The sequence below is a fragment of the Nomascus leucogenys genome, chromosome 12, assembly GCF_006542625.1.
Source record: "Nomascus leucogenys isolate Asia chromosome 12, Asia_NLE_v1, whole genome shotgun sequence".
Taxonomy (NCBI): domain Eukaryota; kingdom Metazoa; phylum Chordata; class Mammalia; order Primates; family Hylobatidae; genus Nomascus; species Nomascus leucogenys.
Window position 1 is genome coordinate 17,153,978 of NC_044392.1, and position 19,997 is coordinate 17,173,974.

The 19,997-nt window shown below is 45.3% G+C and overlaps 1 protein-coding gene across 1 annotated transcript in view; it reads right to left on the reverse strand.

The window, feature by feature from the left end:
* The window catches only part of AGBL4 (ATP/GTP binding protein like 4), a 1,461,703-nt gene that overhangs the window by 122,844 nt on the left and 1,318,862 nt on the right, over nt 1-19,997 (reverse strand). Inside the window, exon 7 of the mRNA XM_030823879.1 lies at nt 9,408-9,497. Within this exon, the coding sequence (XP_030679739.1) occupies nt 9,408-9,497 (90 nt within the window). The remainder of the gene's footprint in view (nt 1-9,407; nt 9,498-19,997) is intronic.

A 19,997-nucleotide genomic window follows, 5' to 3' on the forward strand; every position in this document is an offset into this window, starting at 1 on the left:
AATGATAAAATTTGAGCTGTGCTTTGAGAGCCCACCTAGTTTCATCACACAGAGATGGGGAGAGGTGGGCTAGCACTAAACAGTAAACTAAGAGATGCTTTCTAATAGGCATACTTAGCTAAACATTGACATCAGATGTGATAATCACAGGGTCAAGGCCCTTAGGGATTTAAATGCTCATGTTGCTGATAGGCACACCAAGAAGCAGAGAGGAAAAGCATTTTAGCCAAAGTCACATGAGCAGAAGGAGGTTTCTTTCATGTACTCCAAATGTGCTTCTTTCCTCATTTTGAAGATCCTCTGTTCCAGGACTCCAGGGATGATTGCCTTCCTGGCTTCTCACTGGCACTAAAATCACCCTGCCTTCTGGTCACCAAATTTAGAAAATTTGTCTCGATGACATTTTTCCTACTGCCAGGCAGTCCGCATGTCCCTTTCTTGAATGGAGCAAATCTTCCCCTCTTCTCCATCCCACTGCCTGTCTTCTAACCCAGGCTACCATCACACCAGGCCTGGATAAGAGCCACCACCTACAAAATGAGCCCTCATTGCTGAAGCCAGAAGGATCTTCCGAAAGTGCGAATCTGATCCTGTCACTCCCTCCTTGATATCCTTCTAGTGACAGCCTGCATCTACCCATAGAAGAGGGGGTGAGAAAACAAACAACTCTGAGCCATTGTCCCTCTCCTTATCTCCCCCATGTTTCTACTCTTTCATCAGAGACCTGAAAAAGAAAATGGGCAAAATGGCGCTCTAGCATTCCATGAAATTACTATAATGCTGGAAAGTGATAGGAGAATGCAAAACCCTCCCACAATGCAGAAGTGGGGCCCCGTTCCTGCTGGAGAGAGCAAGAAAGGCATCAAAAGGAAGCCTCTGAGCAGAGCCCTGTCAGAAAGGTAGGTTCGATAGATGGCAGGAGGAAGGCAGCAGGGTAACTAAGAACAAGTGCCCAGTGCAGGCACTCAGCTGTTGGAATGATAACTCGCTCCAGAGCACATTCCAGAGCTGCTGTGACCAGTGAGGGACATCTCAGACTTTTCATTAGGCCAGGGCTGAGAATCCATAGGCAGCTGAAAGCCAGTTGGACATCATTTACTTCTCGGCTAACGCGGCAGTAGACCAGATGCCCTAATTTATTTGTTGGTCCTCATATTAAAGCTGCAGTTTGCCAGTAAACACGCAGGGTAATGATGCCAGGCGCCCTTGTTAGGGGCTAATAATTGCTTAATCTGTCCAGTAATTGACCCCGGCTCCCGGGGCGGCCCTCCATCAAGGAGGCAGCCTGTGCTCAGGGCCTGGCCACACTGCCTCAGAGAATGGCTTCTGGAAATGGAGTAGCTCATTGTGATCCATCCTCCTTCACAGATGAGCAGATTAATTGGGCTGCCAATTAGGCAGCTAATAAAAGAATGAGAGAAAACAAAGGCAGACCAGAGGCTGCAGCTGCCCAGAGCTCCCTCTCCTAGGGTGGGTGTGGGGCAAGGAGAGGGGAGGTTTTAGACTCATCAGTTGGTTTGAGGTCAGATACAATTCAAAATCATTCCCATTCATCAGGAAATAGGGAGATCTTTCTTTTTCTTCTTTCTTTCTTTTTTTTTTTTTTTTTTGTGGTGAGAGAGGAATATGAGGAAGACTGTGAGGGCATGTAAGAGTGGAGAGAAAATGCCATCCCTGGCCAAGGGCCAAAAGCACTGGATGGACCAAGAAAACAGAGGGACCAGGGGAGCAGAAAGTCTCAGGACCTGTGTTCAAATCTTAACTGAGTGTTAGCTAGAGAAGTTACTGACTAGCTTCCCCTGACTAGTTTTCTCATCTTGACATAGGGATAATAATACCTAATCTGGAAGACTGTTGTGTACCTGTGTTAGAGATCCTGTGTTAGCTGCCTGACACAGCACCTGAAAATTGTGGCATGCTTCAATGAACTCACTTAGATCAAAGGTTGAAAGGCAGCGGGTAGTTAAAAACAGGATTAGTTTTAGAAGTAGGAGTCCCAGTCTGTGAAGTTGACTAACAATGAAATTTGGAGACAAGGATACCGAATGGCAGAAGCCAACAAATCAAAACAGAGCCTGGGTTCTAGTTTTGGCTCAGTTACTGGGTGACCTGTAGAAAGCCTCTGGGTCTATGCTTATCTTTAAAATTAGGAGAAATAACTAAATAATTCTCAAGGATACTCCCCACACTGACATTGTATGATTCCATCTATTTTATTCCTCTCCACCAAAAGTAGAAGAATCATCCGTGAAGTGAGGAGAATAATCTCCCTCCTGCTGGAAGATACCATCAACCTCCTTGAGATCAGCCTTTGTTCCTTCTGTAAACAAGTTTGCCAGGTCCTCTTCTTCAAGCTGATTGAATCAGGACGCTGGAAGAACGCAGGATGACAGGAAGGCTGGAAGCTAGAGAGGCCAGAAGAGGAGGCAAAGTGGTAGAGGATTTGAAATTAAAGCTGGAAGTTAGAGATCACTGCCCTGTCCCAACTTCCAACAGACCAGGATGAACCTCTCTAGCCAAACCTCAACTGAGGCTTATATTTATTGCTGATTTTTTTTCTCCTAGAGTGTTTGGTTTCAGGCTGGGCACATAGTAGGTGCTTATAAATGCCTATTGATGGATTGCTCCAGGAATTCAGACAACTTTGACTGTGTGGGATTAGTTGAACTGATCATCGCTCATTCTACAAACATTCATTGGCACACCAAATTCTGGGCATTTCAAGATGCCTAAGATGGTCCTGCCTCAGAGGGGTGCACAGCAAGGAAGCAACTCCCCACTGGCTGGCAAAGGCTCTGATGGACCCAGCAGGGGCCTGGGGCCCCAGAGGGGATCTTGGAAAGGGGACTTAAAAAATGAGTAGAGTGGAGCCAGATGAAAGGAGTGCCAGGATGCAGCCATAAAAGGAATAAAATCATGTCCTTTTCAGTGACATGGATGCAGCTGGAGGCCATTATCTTAAGTGAATTAACGCAGAAACAGAAAACCAAATACTGCATGTTCTCACTTATAAGTGGGAGCTACACATGGGGTGTACACGGACACCAAGAGAACCATAAACCCGGGATTCATAAAGAGGGGCATGAGGGAAGAGGCAAGGGCTGAAAAGCTACCTATCGGGTACTATGTCCACTACTTGGGTGATGAGATCATTAGAAATCCAAACTTCAGCATCACACTATTTACCCATGTAATAAGCCTGCCCATGTATCCCCTGAATCTAAAATTTAAAATTAAAATAAAAAGAAAGGGGTGCCAGCGGAAGGTATCCAGGCTGGGGTAAGAAGAGATGGTCTGTTGGTAATGGAAAGCTTTTCAATTCCAGGGCCTTGGCTTCATGGTTAAAAGCATAGACCCTGAAACTGGACAATCTGGGTTTGATGCCTCTCTCTGCCATTCATTTGCTGTGTGGCCTTAACCTCCCAGTTCCCCAGGTTCCTCATCAATTACAAAGGGGAGAATAAGAATTACTTGTGGGTTCTTGTGAGGATTTAAATGAGTTGATATAAGCAAAGTGGTACATGGTAAGTGTATGCATGTATTGTTTTCATCATTGCTCTTCGTTGGCTTGCTGTAGATATGCGAATGGAAAGGTGAACAAGGATTTGCTGTTCCAGCTGAAAAAAACCTGAAGGCGACTATAGAGCTATTGCCAGGTTTTAAGCCTGGGTCAGATATGGGCTTTGGAGAGCTCTGTCTGGCTGCAGCGTGGAATGCTGCTAAGAGGAAAGGAATACTGTAGAGCAGGTCCTCCTGAAGGCAGGACAGAGGTGGAGGTAGGGTGCAGGCATAGCAGAGAGAGCTGGCAGAGGTAAGGCAGCTTTCAGTCAGGAACCAGGGTGGAACATGGTAGTGACCTGCAGGGGCTCTGCAGCGGCCAAGGTCCAGAGAGTCATGAGGTGCAGTGGGTAGGGAGCAAACAGTGTGGATAGATGGTGGCACCAATGATACAATGATTTGCCTGCTACCCCGAGAGCATCAGAACTCTTTGCTGAAAGCACCCAACCTTGAGGAACATAAATGAGATTAAGTTTCTGGCCCCTGGTAGCATGGGGCCTCAAAATAGAAACTGAATTCAGTTATAGAAAAATAAGAAAGTTACATTTCCTGCACTTCTTTTTTGGGATTGAGGCTTACTTAAACTTACACTGTGGTTTAAGTCTATCTTCCCTCCAGGCCATGAGCTCCAAGATAGCAGGAACAGGTCTCCTTTCTTTGCCACTATATTTTTAGTGCCTAGCTCAGTGCCTGGCACAGGGAAAACACTCAAGTGAGTGAATAAAGATCGACCCATGACAACTACTGTACATTCATTAGCTGGACTGACTTGTAATTCTATTGGCTCCATTTCACAGACAGGGAAAGAAAGTCAGGGTGTGGCATCACTTGCTGAGTGCCTCACAGGAACCTAGTTGGGATTCAGACCCAGTTCTGCTGGCTTCAAAGCAGTGCTCTTTCCATGAAGACAAGATGCACAGAGCAAGGAGTCTATCCGCATGTGATTTGTGGAATAATTTGCATATGCCTGCATGATTTTCTCTCTAGAGATTTCTGTGCAAAATTTATTGTTTCTATTCTCTGTTCAGAGGCAGTTCTCTGTAGTGGGAAGAGCCAAGGTTTGAAGCAAGACAGTTTGAGGTCTCTGCTTGGCCCAGTGTGTGATCTGCACCACAGCAGCCACTCTTGGCCTTTCCTTGACCTGGCACCGGGCCCCTGTACCGGACCCCTGTCTGCCCTCAGCTGAGTCCAAGGGCCTCAAATTATGGACTCACAGAAAGGCTGCTCCTGATGACCTTAAAGTTCACAGAGTATAAGTCCTCACCCTCCTGCCCCCAGCTCTGCCCATTTCACAGATGAAGAGACAGAAGTCTAGAAAAGTGAAAGGCCCTGTCACAAACCCTTAGTGGATCTAGCACCACACCTATAGTGGGAGGCTGTTTGGGATAGTGAGGAGAAGAGGAAGAACAGGTGAAGAAGAGAGGTGGGAGGAAAGCAGAATGGGGGAGGAGCAAAGGCCACTACCTCACTGACAGGAAGTACGAAGCTGTGCTTGGTCCTGGTGCCTGGCAATATTGGTGGTTGTGAGAGCATGGTGTGTGCATGTGTGTGTGTGTCTGTGTGTGTGCACATCCTCCTCCCTCCTCTTACTCCCACAAAATAACCCTGAGGAGTGAACTTCCTGGGATAGGGCTAGCTCTTTTTCTTCATAGTCTAGGCCCTGATGGGCACCTTGGCATGTAGCAGCAGGGCTCAGGCTGGGAGGCAGGAGATCTGGATCTAGTCCCCACTCCACCACCAACTTACCAGGTGACATCCAGTGAATCCCTGGACTGTTCTGAAAAGAAGAGCTGAGAGTTGCCCAGTGACCTGGTGGAATTTCTGTGGAAGAGTGAAGGTGAAGAGGGGATTATGGGTACTGGTCAGGCACCTACCTGTGCCTGGCACTGACCCACCATTGACCTACACTGTCTCATGAAACCCTCACAACAGCCCCTTGAGGAAGACATTGCTGCCCCCATTTTGCAGGTCAGGAAATAGGGGCTGTGAGAGGCAAGGACTTAGGCAAAGTCCCCTAGCTAGATGGAAATGGTAGGCTCAAACTCAGGCCCATCAAACTCCAAAGCCACAGCTGGGCCCACTGCCCCTGCTGCCCTTCAGAGCACGGCATGGCTCCCCACAGTAGCGTTTCATAAGTTCTGGTTCCATTAATTCAATGATAAAGGGTCTAGAGAGGGCAAAGTACTCTGTAAATGGAAATTTTCAATGAAAGTTGGCCCCAGAGTCCCAGGAAGAGTCAGTGAAAGAGCATAAACCTGACCAGGAGTCAGAAACAAGGTCAACAAGGTCTAGGTCTGGTTCAGGCCAAGCTCTTGGCTTGCAAGGTGACCCTCCAGGTGAGCAGAGCTCAGCTAGTGGCCCTCTCAGGAAGGTGACGAGGAAGAGCTGGGGCCCACAGTCTGGGAGGCCTATACCTGGGTTTGGTTCACAGTAAGGATTAGGGGAACCGGGTACAAAGTGCCTCATGGAGGCCCTGGCACCGGCCATGTACTCCATTAGTGCTAGCTCCTCCCCTACTGCTGGCACTTATTTAGTGCTTTCTCTATTCCAGACCATCCTAAATGCTCGATGGATATGAACTGTGTCAGTCTTCACAACAATGCTGTGAGGCAGGATTTCTATTATTATTTCCCTTTTGAGATAAAGGAACTGAGGCATAAGGAGATTTTGTGGTTTTTCCAAGGTTACACTGCAGTAAGGGGAGGAGCTGGGATGCATGCTTAGCAGTGTAGCAGCTTGAGGGATGGCGCTGTTACATGGCTGGCCACAGGGCCACACAGGAGCTCCTCTGACCTCTCCCATAGTCACTGGAGAACAGGATAGTTTGGCCTCACAGAGGTCATGAGCAGGGTTTGGGTAGCACAGTAAGCATCCCATCAACAAGCAGAGTCTTGAGGAATCCGAGCCCTGCTACCCTTACTGCCACCCCTTCCAGAGCTATGTGGCCACAGAACTTCACTCTACTCCCAGCAGCAGGTGCATCAGCAGCTCAGCGGCGAGAACCATGGTCCCAGCCAGATGGGCACAACCGGCTTCACATGCCTGTTCCCTGCTCAAGGTCACTGAGCCAGTTAATGTGGAAGAGTTAACAGAACTGAAGGTATCTCAGCATCTGTCCACACCTTGGATCTGCCTGCTATCCCAAGAAGAAGGCGGGCCGATGGGGGCTGAGGGAAGATGGACACATTTAGGGCTATGACTGAGGAAGAAACTCCCAGCTGTGCCCTGTGGGGCTGTGATCGGGCTGTCTACATGTAGCTGAGACACCCTCAGAAAAGACCGTGCCTCAGTCCTGTATTGGTAAAGTGGGGTAATGATGCCTCTCACACTGCCTCAAGGAAGTATGAACTGTGTGTCTCTTGGGGCAGATACAGAGGCAGGGAAAGATGAGAAACGGGATTGGGGAGATGGACTCCAGAACCACACTTGTGAATTAGCCGTGTGACTTTGGGTAAGCCATTGTACTTCCCTGAGGCTCCGTATCCTGATCTGTAAAATGCATATCAATTGTTGTGGGTGGTCAGAACTCCGAGTTCTTTCAGGTACAAGACTTCACCTTCTAGCAGTTCCCATCCCTGAGTGGGACAAGGGAACATGTACAGGCTTGGGAGTTAGCTAGACCTAGGTTAAAAGCCCCACTCCACTATTTAATGACTGTGTAACCCTGAGGCTCCTCTTTCTGAGTTCAACACAGCATTTGTTCCTCACAACAGCCCCATAAGATGAACAAGAAACCCCATTTGACAGATGTGGAAAATGACAGTTGGAGACCAGCCCTAGACCTTACACAGCTCGTGGTATAAAGGGGGAAAAACAAATATAAGTCAAGTATACGATAATAAACCAGGGCAATAGAGATGACCATTATCAATAAAGATGATGGCCATGTTTAGATCCACAATGCAGGCACAAAGCAGGTGACATGAGGGAGAAGGCCAGGGAGGCCCACAGTGGGGGCACACACAATGAGCCCTGTGAGATGGACGGGGTTTGCCAGGTGGTAAGGAGCAGGCGCAGGGCCTGCTAGGCAGAGGGAGTGGAAGGTGTAAAGGTGCACTGGTCAAGAGAAGACTGCCCACTCAAGGTTTCAGCTGTGTGGGGCTGAGTGCATGAGGCTGAGGCCAGAGAACCAGGTGAGAGCCAGATGACAGAGGGCTGGGAATGTCATGCCAGGGAGTTGCAGTTTATTTTGAGAAGCCAGCGGGCAGGCATTGAAAGACTCTGTCAAGGAATAGACATTTATTGAAAACCTACAGAACGCCATTGAGTGTATCAACTCAGCACCATCCAAAGATTCCCTTTTAGTAAACAGGGTCATCAGAGAGCACCTGAGATCCATTCAATTCCTCTCTGCCTCAGTCATTATCTGTGAAATGGGATGGCGACCCTGCTCTCTGTCTACTGCCCACAGGGGAGGTGAGCACAGGGGTTTGGGCTCCCAGAGATGAACATATTGATGGTAAGGCTACTGTCTTTTTACAAACAAAGACAAAGCAGTTGCATCCAATCAGCTGGGGGAAGAGATCTGCTGCCAAGTTTAGTAACTGACAGATGGCGCAAGTAAAGGGGTTGGTAAACCCAGGAGGGACCTCAAGAGGTTACTGCAAGGACAATGCTGGGGAGGAAGAAGGCCAAAGTGAGAATGCTAAGGAGTCAGCTATAGTGACTGGCGCCTCAGTCATGCATCTTACAAGCTGCTTGGCTTTGGGCAAGTCACTGCCTCCCTGAAACTCCATCTTCTCATCTGAAAAAAAGAGGAAGGCGATCGTGCCTAACTAAAGCATTGTAAGAATACGAACTGGGAAAATAAAGCCCATATTTATTTGCACAGTGCTTGATAGTTTACAAAGCAGATTACGTGCTTCATCTTCTCGGATTCCCACGGGGAAGGAGGTAACATCTGTTGAGTGCCTGCTGTGTGCCAGGCACAGGACTGGGTGTGCTGTTTACATTCATCTCATGCCAGCTTCATAACAGCCTGCCTGGGTAGTATCATTTTACATTTGAGGCAACTGAAGTCACAGTGCTGGAAAGTGGCACAGCCAATACTTGACCCCAGGATTGTCTGATTTCAAATCCTCAGAGGCTTCCACTGCAGTGTGCCACCTCCCTCGAGTTATAGAACCTCCACAGGTGTTTCATATCTCTTTGACCTCATGGTCACTTTGAGATTAAAATGAGATAAATTACTTAACTTCTGTAAACGTCAGCTTGCTCAACAATATACATATATATTGCTGACTATAGCTGACTAATTAAATATAGTACGGATGAACTATGTAATAATAAGTAAAAGTGCAATTATAAAGAGAAACACTTGAGAATAAAAATTATGACTTATTTGCCTCTGGTTGTCTGATGCCAAGTGTGCTTACTCTTGGCAGGTATTTCAAAAGTTGTTTAAGCGAATGATTGAATGAATGAGTGAAGAGATAGTTTTCAGTCATTACCTCCCATTTCACAGCTCTTCTGCCAACATACACATTGATCTGGGGCCAGATTTCTTCCTGTCGTAAACCACTGGAGGCAAGTAAAGCTAGGGAGTGTAGATGATTCTGTATGGCTCTTCCTCACCACAGCACATATAAGATAACTTCATTCAGCCCTCCCTGTTCATTTATCCACCCATCCATCTATCCATTAATTAATTAATTAATTCATACATACATCTAGTCAATAAACATTTATTGAAATAAAACCTAATGGAGATCAGGTACAATCTCTTTAAAGAAATGCATTAAATTTCCATTTAAGATAATGGCTCTTCCTGTGGCCACACTGTTCCAGAGATCATCACAGTGTCCCAGTTGGATGTGGGTATAGGACACCTAGGAGATCCTGCCACTCACCTTGGCACACAAATGATGAGGGTGTTTCCCCTGGGTGGACACGTCCTGTGATGAATACCACCTTCTGCTCTGCCCCTTCCCGGAGATTGTCTGTAAGATAAAATGAAAGATGGTTGCTAAGGAGGGCAAGAAAAGCTGAGTCTAGTGGTTGGTGTGTGGCAGGGAACCCCAGAGGGAATGGGCTGGATGCCTTATATTTATCTCTTAAACCACTGGGTTAGAATCATTAAGGTCCAGCCATTGCTGACTAATTTAATTATGTCCCTACCCAATATTAAAAGACTACATTCCCTTTTGTTGGTCCAACTGATCATATTATATTAATATGTAGTATTTACAATCGTCCAAGGAAGCCATATGAGTGAAGTTGAATCCCAAATCCATTGACTGTGACCTTAGGCAACTTGTGTATCCTTTCCAAGTTCCCATTTTCTAATCTATAAACAAGGATGACAATACATCCTTGTTTATAGGTTATAAACAAGGATTTTAATAGGGTTGTTGTGATGACTAAACAGGCTTACACATTGCATAGTACACAGTAAACATTCAGTAAATGATGGAGTAGAGAAGGTAGCTATTTATATATTAGTAATAGTAGCATCTGCCATTTAATTAGCTTCTTTTGTGTCAGGCACGTTATATACATATATAATCCTCGCAGGAATATGCTGTTAATGTGTTTTTTAAATAGAGGCAGAAGTGAGGCTCATGGGGGTTATATAACTTGTTCAAGGTCATACAGTTGAAAAGTGGTGGTAGGAGCTGAGATTACAGCCCAATCCCTTGTCTGGCCTTCATTTCCCTTTTATCTTAAACAACTAAAAAACTGGACAAAATATTCAAAACAAGTATTTTCAGACATTGAACAAGAGCCAATGCAAGATAATCAATGAGAGAAGGAAAACAAATGAGATATGCCCTATGATTGCCCTGGCTTTTTGCCTGATGATCCTTTCCAGACCAAAGAGCAGAGAGGGGTATCCTGAGCAAAGCACAGAAGCCTCACTGAGATTCAAGTTCAGCAGGTAGTAGTTGGGAAACTGTGAGCTCCGGAGAGGGGGAAGTGCTGTAGAAAAAGAGTTCCAGAAATCTGTGCAGGAGTCCTCTTGATTCTTTGTTGGATTCTAAGATGTGCATACATAGGGTGACTCTCCATGATGTCAGGAAAAAATGATCAAGGAGCTGTGAACTGCACAGTCCTTAGGGTCACACAGGGCTAAGAATCATGTGAATTCCCACAACTAAAGAGGAAGTCCTCAATGATCATCCAAGGAGAATGAGAATTCAGACGGGCAATGTCTTAGTGGTAGGGATAAACTACTCTAGACCACCACATTCACAAAGCTTTAAAACAAGTCTCAAAAGGATCAAACTGAACAAAAGAAGCCTAAATGCTTGATGTACAAAGCCCAACTCTCTTTAAAGGAAGACAACAAAATCCAGACAGTCAAAGCAATGTATAATTTGCAATATCCAGCATCCAATAAAAAATGATTAGACATGCAGAAAAGTAGGAAAATGTGGCTCCAAATCAGAACTCAAGCTATTTTTGTCTCTACAGAAGTCTAATTTGTATAATAAAGTTGAACTATTGTGCAAAGATATCATCAGACAAAAGACAAAAGCAACAGCCAAGGGTGGCATTCCCAGAAAGAAACATCTGGGGAAGGATACTCAGCAGTGGGCAGAAGAAGGGCTGATTGATACAGAACACAACAATTACCTGAAGGAAATTTAGAAAGAACATTGAGAGAGGTTGAATTGAAGGGTTTTATCAATGTTTGAGGATGATCTGGAGGGAGAGAATAGAAGTAATTAATAGGCTTTCTCCTTCTGAAATGCTGGAGACATGCTATTTTGAACGTGGTTCTTTATCCCAACAGTAAGTGCACCAATGGCAGAGATGAAACTAAAAACATCAACCCTATTAAACCCAGTTCTAAAGGCTTGGGACTTGCTTGTCCATTGGGGTGATCAGTATGGGTGGAGTCACTGCTTCCTCTGAAAGGCAGCAAGAAATATCATGGAACCAAAATATAGTCTTGAGAACTCACTCTGCTCAGCTCTGTGCTAGGCACCTTTAGGAACAAAGGGAGAGAGAGAAGGCTCACCTGCCCTGAAGAAGTTTATTATTTAAAGAGGAATTCGACACCTAAGCATTTCCTGGACTGAATATAAGCTCCTCAAGGAAGAAACTGCAACTTCCACGGGTGTATGGCTAACATCTTTCCCAGGACCCCCCTGCATGGAGTAGGTGCTCAGAGACTGACTATTGAATTAATAAATAAAAATACTTGTGTAGATGATGGTTTATAAAGAAATATAGACTCATATTATGTTTTTTAATCTTTATCGTGCCTCTGTGAGGTGGACAGTATTAACTCCATTTTATGGGTGAGGGAATGAGGCTCACAGAAGGGAGGGACATGTCCAAGGTCATTCGGCTAGCAGTGGTAGAGTTAAGTCCCAGCACCCAGCCAGTACCCCTTTCACTACCCTGTTTCATTCTGGATCCAGTAATAACAATATAAGATCCCACTTCTGCTGCATTTCCATCTACAATTTACACAAGAGAGTTTCATTTTATCTTATTGTGATGGAAATTGAGCTGCTGTCTTAGTATTTATATTGCTTTTTCACTTAAAAAAAATCACCAAGCCCTTTTAAAAGACACTGTCTAACACTGACCCCATCTATCCTAGCAGTCCAGAAATGATAAATGGCACTAGGGAGGCCCTTGGTGAAGGCTAACTTTATGGATGTCTCCCCTGACCCTGTATCAAGTCAATTGCATTCAGCATTTCTGCTGACCACAGGGAAATGCAAAATGGGCATTCTATTTGCACACTAATTTTACTGAGCCCTTGCGTCTTCATAAAATGATAACATGGGGCTAATAAAAATCAAGCATCTCGGGTGCTAATATAAGCAAATGTTGATGCAGGCAGGTAACAAATTGCTTTGTCATTTAGAAGGCCGTAAAAGAGCATTATAATCATCTTTAGGCAAAATGGATGGGTCGCCTTTGCTTAGCTTTTAGCTTTCGTTTGCAAAATCAATTTAAGGTAATGTAGCAGCTCTGAGGTGGTGATTACCCCACCCCTTCCTGTCACCAAATCTCCAGACTCTGTGCAAAACCAATTAAACATATTCTTGGTGGAGGCAGCACAGATGAAGAAGAAAGTATGCTTGAACCAAGCCAGGGTGGAACAGAATGCAAACAATGAGACCAAGAACAACTCATAAGAGATAGAACAACTAAAGAGCTCATGTAGGCTGACATGCTCAAGGGTACAAGGGTACACTCAAAAAACACTGGGGCAGCTACACCTGGCTCCCCAGTTAAACAGCATGTGTTTGAAGTAACGTGCTTTGTGTGGCATCCTTAGCATGCATGTGCACACACACATACACAGACACTCCTTTGTCATTATAACCCTCTATCATCTGCTATTTCCTTAATCATCACATATTTATTGAATACCTATTAGATGGCCAGGCACTAGCTATTATTATTTTCGTTTTACAGAAAACCAAAGCCAAGAGAGTTAAATGACTTGCCCTAGTTCTTACAGCTAATTTGGCAGAGCCAAAGTCCCAAGCCAGATAGCCTGACTCCAGAAACTGTGTTCCTAACCTCTATATTATACTGTCTTCTAGGAAGGAGGACAATATCATCCCATTGCAATAGCAATTAAGTAATATTTATGTAGTACTTATACTTTGCCAGGCACTTTACATGCATGATCTTATTTAATTCTCAAAGCAACCCAGTGAAACATCTACTATTCTTAGACTAGACTCTTATAGATTAGAAAATTGAGATCCAAAAAGGTTAAATGACTTGCCTAAACTTGCATAAGTAGCAAATGTGGGAGCCAGAATTAAACACAGGTCTTCATGATTCTCAAATTTGTGCTTTTAACTACTGTGTCATATTGACTTTTGGAGATTAAAACCACCCTATAGGGTTTTTAAAAATACATCGACAAATTCTTTGTTCATTTCCTCCTTTCAAGAGGTGGAGATGTACTCCTCTCTCCTTCAGTGTGGGCTGGACTTAGAGACTTCCTTCTAACAAATGAAATACTATAGAAGTGATGGTGTGCCACTTCTGAGATTAAGGTATAAAAAGACTGTGGCTTCCATCTTGGGTGTGATATCTCTTTCTTGAATGGCTCACCCTCGGGGAAGCCAACTGCTATGTCATAAATGCACTCAGCCTATGGAGAAGCCCACATGGTGAGGTACTAAAGTACCCAGATAGCAGCCAAAAGGAACTGAGGTTTGCCCAAGCCATGTGAGTGCATTTGGAAGAGGATCCTGCAATGTCCAGTGACTATAGCCCTGACTGACAGCCTACTGCAACTTCACAAGAGACCTATGCCAAAACCACCCAGCTAAGCTGTTCCCACATTCTTGACCCACAGAAATGGAGACATAATAAATATTTGCTGTTTCAAGATGCTAAATTCTAGAGTAACTTGTTAGGCAGCAATAGATAATAGACATCTCCCTGAAGATAACTATATTTCTCCTAGTTGCTATGTAGACCTTAAGTAACTTTGCATCTTATCTATTGATGCTGACTTTCAATGAGGACCAAAGCCATAGTCTCAGAGCCAAGATGTGGAGAATCTCAATCTATTTGGCCAGTTATTATGAATCTGTTGCCGGTAGAGGTAGATGCCAAGAGGCCCCAAAGAGCCCTAGATGGGTCTCTGAGGACAAAAATCTCCCAGAAGTTCATATTGTCAGTTTTGTTTCTCCATCCCTCCGGACAATGACTTGTCATGGGGATTGAGATGCTAATGTGAAGGAAGAAGGAAACGCTACTGGGAGGGGAATGTGGAATGTTACAATGGGGGAAGGATTTGTTGTTGTTGTTGTGGTTGTTGTTGTTGTTGACACCTGAGCCTTTTTTATTTCCTTGACTTGATTCCTGAAGGCAAGACAAAGTCAAGAAAATGCCCTACTATGGGTTTCTAAACCAGACAAGTTTCAGTCTTTTCTCCAGTACTCCAGGGCCCAAACAGGTCCATAGTACTCTTAAGCTGGAGAAACAAGACATCGCAGTAGCAACAACAGCATGGTTGGCTGGTATTAGTCAGAGGGCTTGCTCAGGACTGGAATAGCCCTGGCACTGGTCTCCCTGTGCCAGCGCCACCCTTTCCAGTCCACCCTCTGCCTGGATACCAAAATGGTCTTTCTAAAATGCAAATGGGAGCATACCACTTCCTCTGTGTAAAACCCTTCAGCAGCTCTCTATTGTTTGCAGAGCAAGTCCAGCCCCCTTAGCCTAGACCATCCCTGTCTCTGGTAGCTGGTGGCTGCTTATCTCCCCAGTCCCTTCCACAGGCCCCAGCCTCAGCTAGCACTCCATAGTTCCCAAGACACGACATGTTCTCCCACACCTCCACACTGGGCACACGTTCTTTTTTCTTCCTAGGATGCCAGCCCCCATCTTGGCCGTCTGGCTTACTCCTACTCAGGCTTCAAGACTTGGTTCAGATGCACCTCCTCTAAGAAGGAAAGGAGGAAACTGATGTTCTTCCAGGACTTGGACTGGGCCAACCTTGGTGTTAATGTTGCTATGTTTTATCTGATTTTATCAGCAATGTGAGGCTATCACTCTGTTGTTGAGACAGACAATAAAGAGGGAATGGATGCTGTGAATTATAGTAAGAACATGGCCATAGTATAGACATTTATTGAGTATAATTTTATGAGAATATATAGGTTTAGGAGACATCAATAGAGCTTTCCTGGAGGCAGTAGAGAAGCACTAAATGCATTTGGGTAGAGATGTGACTTGATGAAATTCCAGACATTCAGGGTTAGCTCTGCCTCAGTGATTGATGGGTGGATCCAACAAGAGGAAAGGGCTAGATGAGGGACACTGAGGAGGACCGTGTTCCCTGTGTTTCTTCTGTACCCTGAGGGGGTCAAATGTAAAGTCAGCTGACTTCCCTGGGTAGATGGACTGGGTCTCATAACCAGGTTCCACAGAGTATTGACTGTGAGACCTTGGACCAATTATTTATCCACCTTGAGCCTCAGTTTCCTCACTTATAAAATGAGAATAATAATCTCTAGCTCACCAGACAAACAATAAGCAAGAGACTTTATATCCCTGCCACATGGCTTCACCTGTAATAGCAGGTGCCATTTATTGAGTGACAAGCCATGGAATGGGGTTCCTCAGCATCAACCCTACAGGTATGTTGAGCTGGAGAGCTCTTGGTTCTGGGGGTGCTGAGCTGTGCATTGTAGGATGCCCAGCAGCATCCCTTTCCTTTATCTTCTACATGCCAGTAACACCTCTCCCTCCAGTTATGACAATGAAAAACATCTTCACACATTACCAAGTGTCCCATGTCTCCTCAGAGGCAAAATAGCCCCCAGTCAAGAACGACTCTCCTACAAGAATATTATACTTGATTCAAACTGGCCTCGTCATTAACTCTCCAAGCAAACCTTCAGTTTCCCAGACTTTATATATATTTTCCTAACTCCTCCCAAAAGCCTCTCCAGATACCTCCAGACCACTGTGTCCTCACCCTCGTCTGAATTCACAGTTCACTGTCTGGACCCCACATCTGGTCATAGATCATTTGCTGCCTTGGTCAAGCAGGACCAAAAGCCACAACTCAGATCCATTCTGCCTGATGCCCAGCATCTGCTCTGCACTTCTGAGCCTCTGGGCCATCCTGAGAAAATAGTGGTGTTGGCAAAGTTTATTTTCAGTTCCCGACTTCTTAGCATCCTCCACACCCCCATTCCCTTTCCTAGGCTCAGGTCTCCCATGGCCTAAAATCTCATATCTAAGTAGTAGACTCATTATGCTTCAGGGTTAGGGATCAAATGTTCTGCCCTTGATGAGCTGGAAGAAGAGAACAGGAATTCCCTTTGAAAAGAGTATGTACATGACAAAGAAATACTCCTGAAAAGAAATGAAGCATTGATTCTGAAATGTCAGGCACTGGGGACGGGAGCCTTTCTGGTGTACCTCCCTATCTTCACAAATGGTGTCTTAATATGTCTTGGACATATTAAACTGCTCTTTTGTCTTTACAAAGCAGTAAGGATGCCTCTGACTTACAGGAGACTCACAGAGGCCATCAGAACCACACAGCCTGTGAGATTACTGAGTTAAACATCCTCACTGTGAAGAAGAAGGGCAGAGGACCAGAAAGAATGAGTGACTTGCCCCTGGCCACACAGCTAGAGAGTAGTCCAGGCAGGTAGCAGCCTCCTTTCACTACACTGGGCTGCCTGGGGCAATGTCCATGCAGGCTGGCACCTGGAAAGTGGCCAGTGGATTCCTGCCAGAGAAGTGAAGAAAAGCTGAAAAGTGATGAGATACAGATCTGAGATACAGGCGGCTTGGGCCAACTAAGACGTTGTCACCTTGATGGTCACAGGAGCAGCACTGAGTTTTTCTCCCCAGACAGGCTGCTCTGTGGGCTCCGGCAGTTTCTAAAGCCCCATTCCTTGCCATAGGGCTGGAACCTAGGCCTGGGAGCAGATAGGCAGCCTTCCAGGGCAGGCTAATGGCAGGATAGATAAATAGGGGCAGGCTCCTTCCTCAGACAGGCTCCCTACCCCTATCATCTATCTTGATCCCAGCACCCTACAAACACCTCCAGAAAGGCAGAGCCAGAGCCACCTGCTCAGAATACCTGCTGAAGTTAGGGTTCCTGGGAAACAGACTCAGAGGCTCTGAGATTCCCATACAGGAGCTTTACTGAGATTGCTCTCGGGAAGGCTTGTGAGAGGTACAAATGTAATAGGGTGGGGACAGACTCAACAGGGCTTTTCAACAATTCCATGAGGAGCTCTGGGCCAGGAGGGCCCTACCTGGTTGTTGGACGAGGCAAGGGGGCTGGCTCTGTGTCCTGAATCAATAGGATACTGGATATGGCCTGCCTTCAGGGAAGGTGTAACCCCAGTCAAGACTGAGTGCAAGTCCCACGGAGGAACTCAGCTGTGTGCTCTCAGCTACCAACGCTCCTGGGAACTGAGGACACAGTCCTGAAGATCTGAGCAGTGCATGCAGCATCTGTTATGCCAGCCAGGGTTGCTAAGAACAGAGCAGAGGCTCAAGATCTGAGGTTTCAGACAAGAAGGCTGAGGACAATGGACTTTCTTTTCTGTTAAATTCAGTTCATATTTTCTTACACTGACCATATGCCAAACTTTGGGCTGGTCTCTGAGAAATCAGACACTGTCCCTGCCATCCAGGAGCTCAACTGCTCTCCTACAAGAATACTTTATTCAAACTGGCCAGTGGAGGAGAAAGATCAAGACTTGTGGTTATAAATTTGAATTCTAGAATCAGATAGAAGAAGCATTAAATCCAAGTCCTGCCACAGGTACGTATGTGACTTTGAGCGCTAGGATCTTTCATTTCCTCATCTGCAAGATCAGGATAATAATAGTATCAAACTCATAAGGATCTTGTAAGAATTAAATGAGACAATGCTTCAGGTCTATGTATATGACTTGATGCATAGTAAGAGTTCAAAAGGGTACTTGCAGACACTGAGAGGTGACTGGGTCCAAATGCCTGATCTTACAGATGCAGAAAGTGAGGTCACTAGACAGTAAGCAACAGGAAAGCCACAACTTTGCCTCTTTCACAATTTGTATTCCCAGTGCCTGGCACACATGATGTTCTCAGTAAATACTCGTGAAATAGTATTTGTTGCCCTTTGGTTGAATGAGTGTATCCAGCTAGAATGGAGTGCCCAGGCTTTCCCCAATGTGTGCTCTGCTTTTTGAATCCACCACTGGCAGACCCCAGAAATTCCTCACCAGGTTTAATTTCAGGCTTATTAGCAAATGCAAATTGAATTACAAAGTGCCCTTTTGCAACAAGGACAACAAAAACAGTTTCCCTAGGAAAGGAGGGCATGGAGAGGTGAAAGCTGGGATGAAAGTCTAAGACAATACGTTCTAATCAAACTTGATAAATATGTAAATTAAAGCAGCTAAACAGTTGGCTTTGACAAATGACTTCTCCGTAATGGATTTTTCCACAGTAAAGGCAAGAGTTCAGCCTGCCTGCTAGTCACAATAAGAGCCCTCTCCTGCTTTCCTGGCAATGCAGGCACATTGGGCAGGCACTGGGATGCTAAGAGGCAGAGAGGGAATGAATCCTTCTTTTAGCAGATGCCATTGGTTGAGCATCAGCTAGCTGTTAGCCATGGCCTTCATTGGCCCTGCAAGAGACATGAGAATCCCTGTCTCGTGGATGAGGGAGCCAAGATAAAAGTCGGTAAAGGCTGGATTTACCAGACTCCAAAGCCTGATGTCACTCGAGGAGCCAACACAACCACTTGTCAAGGAACATAAATTCAGCCCCTCCAATGGTTTTATTGTCACCTGAGGGTCTCACCAACTCAAAGTCTTACAGCTGTGTTTCCCCTCCCAGGACCTGGCCCAGTGGAGGTGTTCAGAAAAGATCTGTTCCTTAACTTGCTATGCAGTTCCAGTGGGCCCCTTTCCTGTGCCTGCTCTCAACCTGTTTTCCATCCTTAAAATGAGCTGTTGGAGTCATGCCAGCTGAAGGCCCAGACATCACGGAGTAGAAATGGGTGGTCAGATTGCAGATTCTCTGGAAGTACATGACAATTGTCATTTTAAGCCACTAAATTTGGGAGCGGAGGAGGTTGTTATGTATTAATAACTAAGAATAATTGTTATGAAATTGATGATGATTCTAATGGGTTACAATACAACAGTCAGGTAAGAGGTGGCTGAAGAGGAACCATTTTGAGCAGTTACTGTATACCAGGCACTTTACATACATCAGGATCCAAGTCTCACCAGGCCCTTTGAGATTTGCGTTGTGAGGCTCAGTATGTTGCCTGGGGCTGCCAGGCTAGCAAGACTCTGAGCTGGAATTTGAACCTTCTCTATCTCAGGAGACTAGTCTTTCTTTTGACACTCCCAAGGGGAAATTTGATTCCCCAGCTGTACTAACGAGACGTTATTCTGTGTGTACTTATGTGCAGGCACCTGCACACATCTGCGTCTGACTGAAACTCCTACAAATACCTGAGGTTTTGTACAAAGTTATTAGAGTTGAGGTGCAAACAGAAATTCAAGTTAAATGGTTTGTAGCCTTGGAAGGACATTATTAATACAATTTCTCCAAGCAGAGAACGGATATATATGAGCACTCCAAGAGCTTCAGGAAAAGTTTCCTTGTAGGCCTGGGAGTAATGTGATCCTGACCCTGAGTGGAAGATCTGTCTTGCCCAATGCTGGAGGAACTCAGATTTGAAGAGTGTTCTTTCTTTCCTATTGAGATCTTCATTGAGTTGTATAAAAATACCACTTTCAATCTCAAATCCCCACTGGCATTTTTATATAAGCACAGAAAATGCTACTGGGCTTTGGAGATTTCACTTAATGAAGGAAAAGTATTTCTATTAAAGAGTGTAATTTTTTTTTTCTCTCTCTCAACGTGACATCTTCAGAGGAGCCAGAGAAGCTGAATTGTTCTGGGCTGAGAAAACAAACCAACCCATGCCTTGCCCACGAGTTTGTTCAACAGACTATGGAATGGCGACAGCCAAG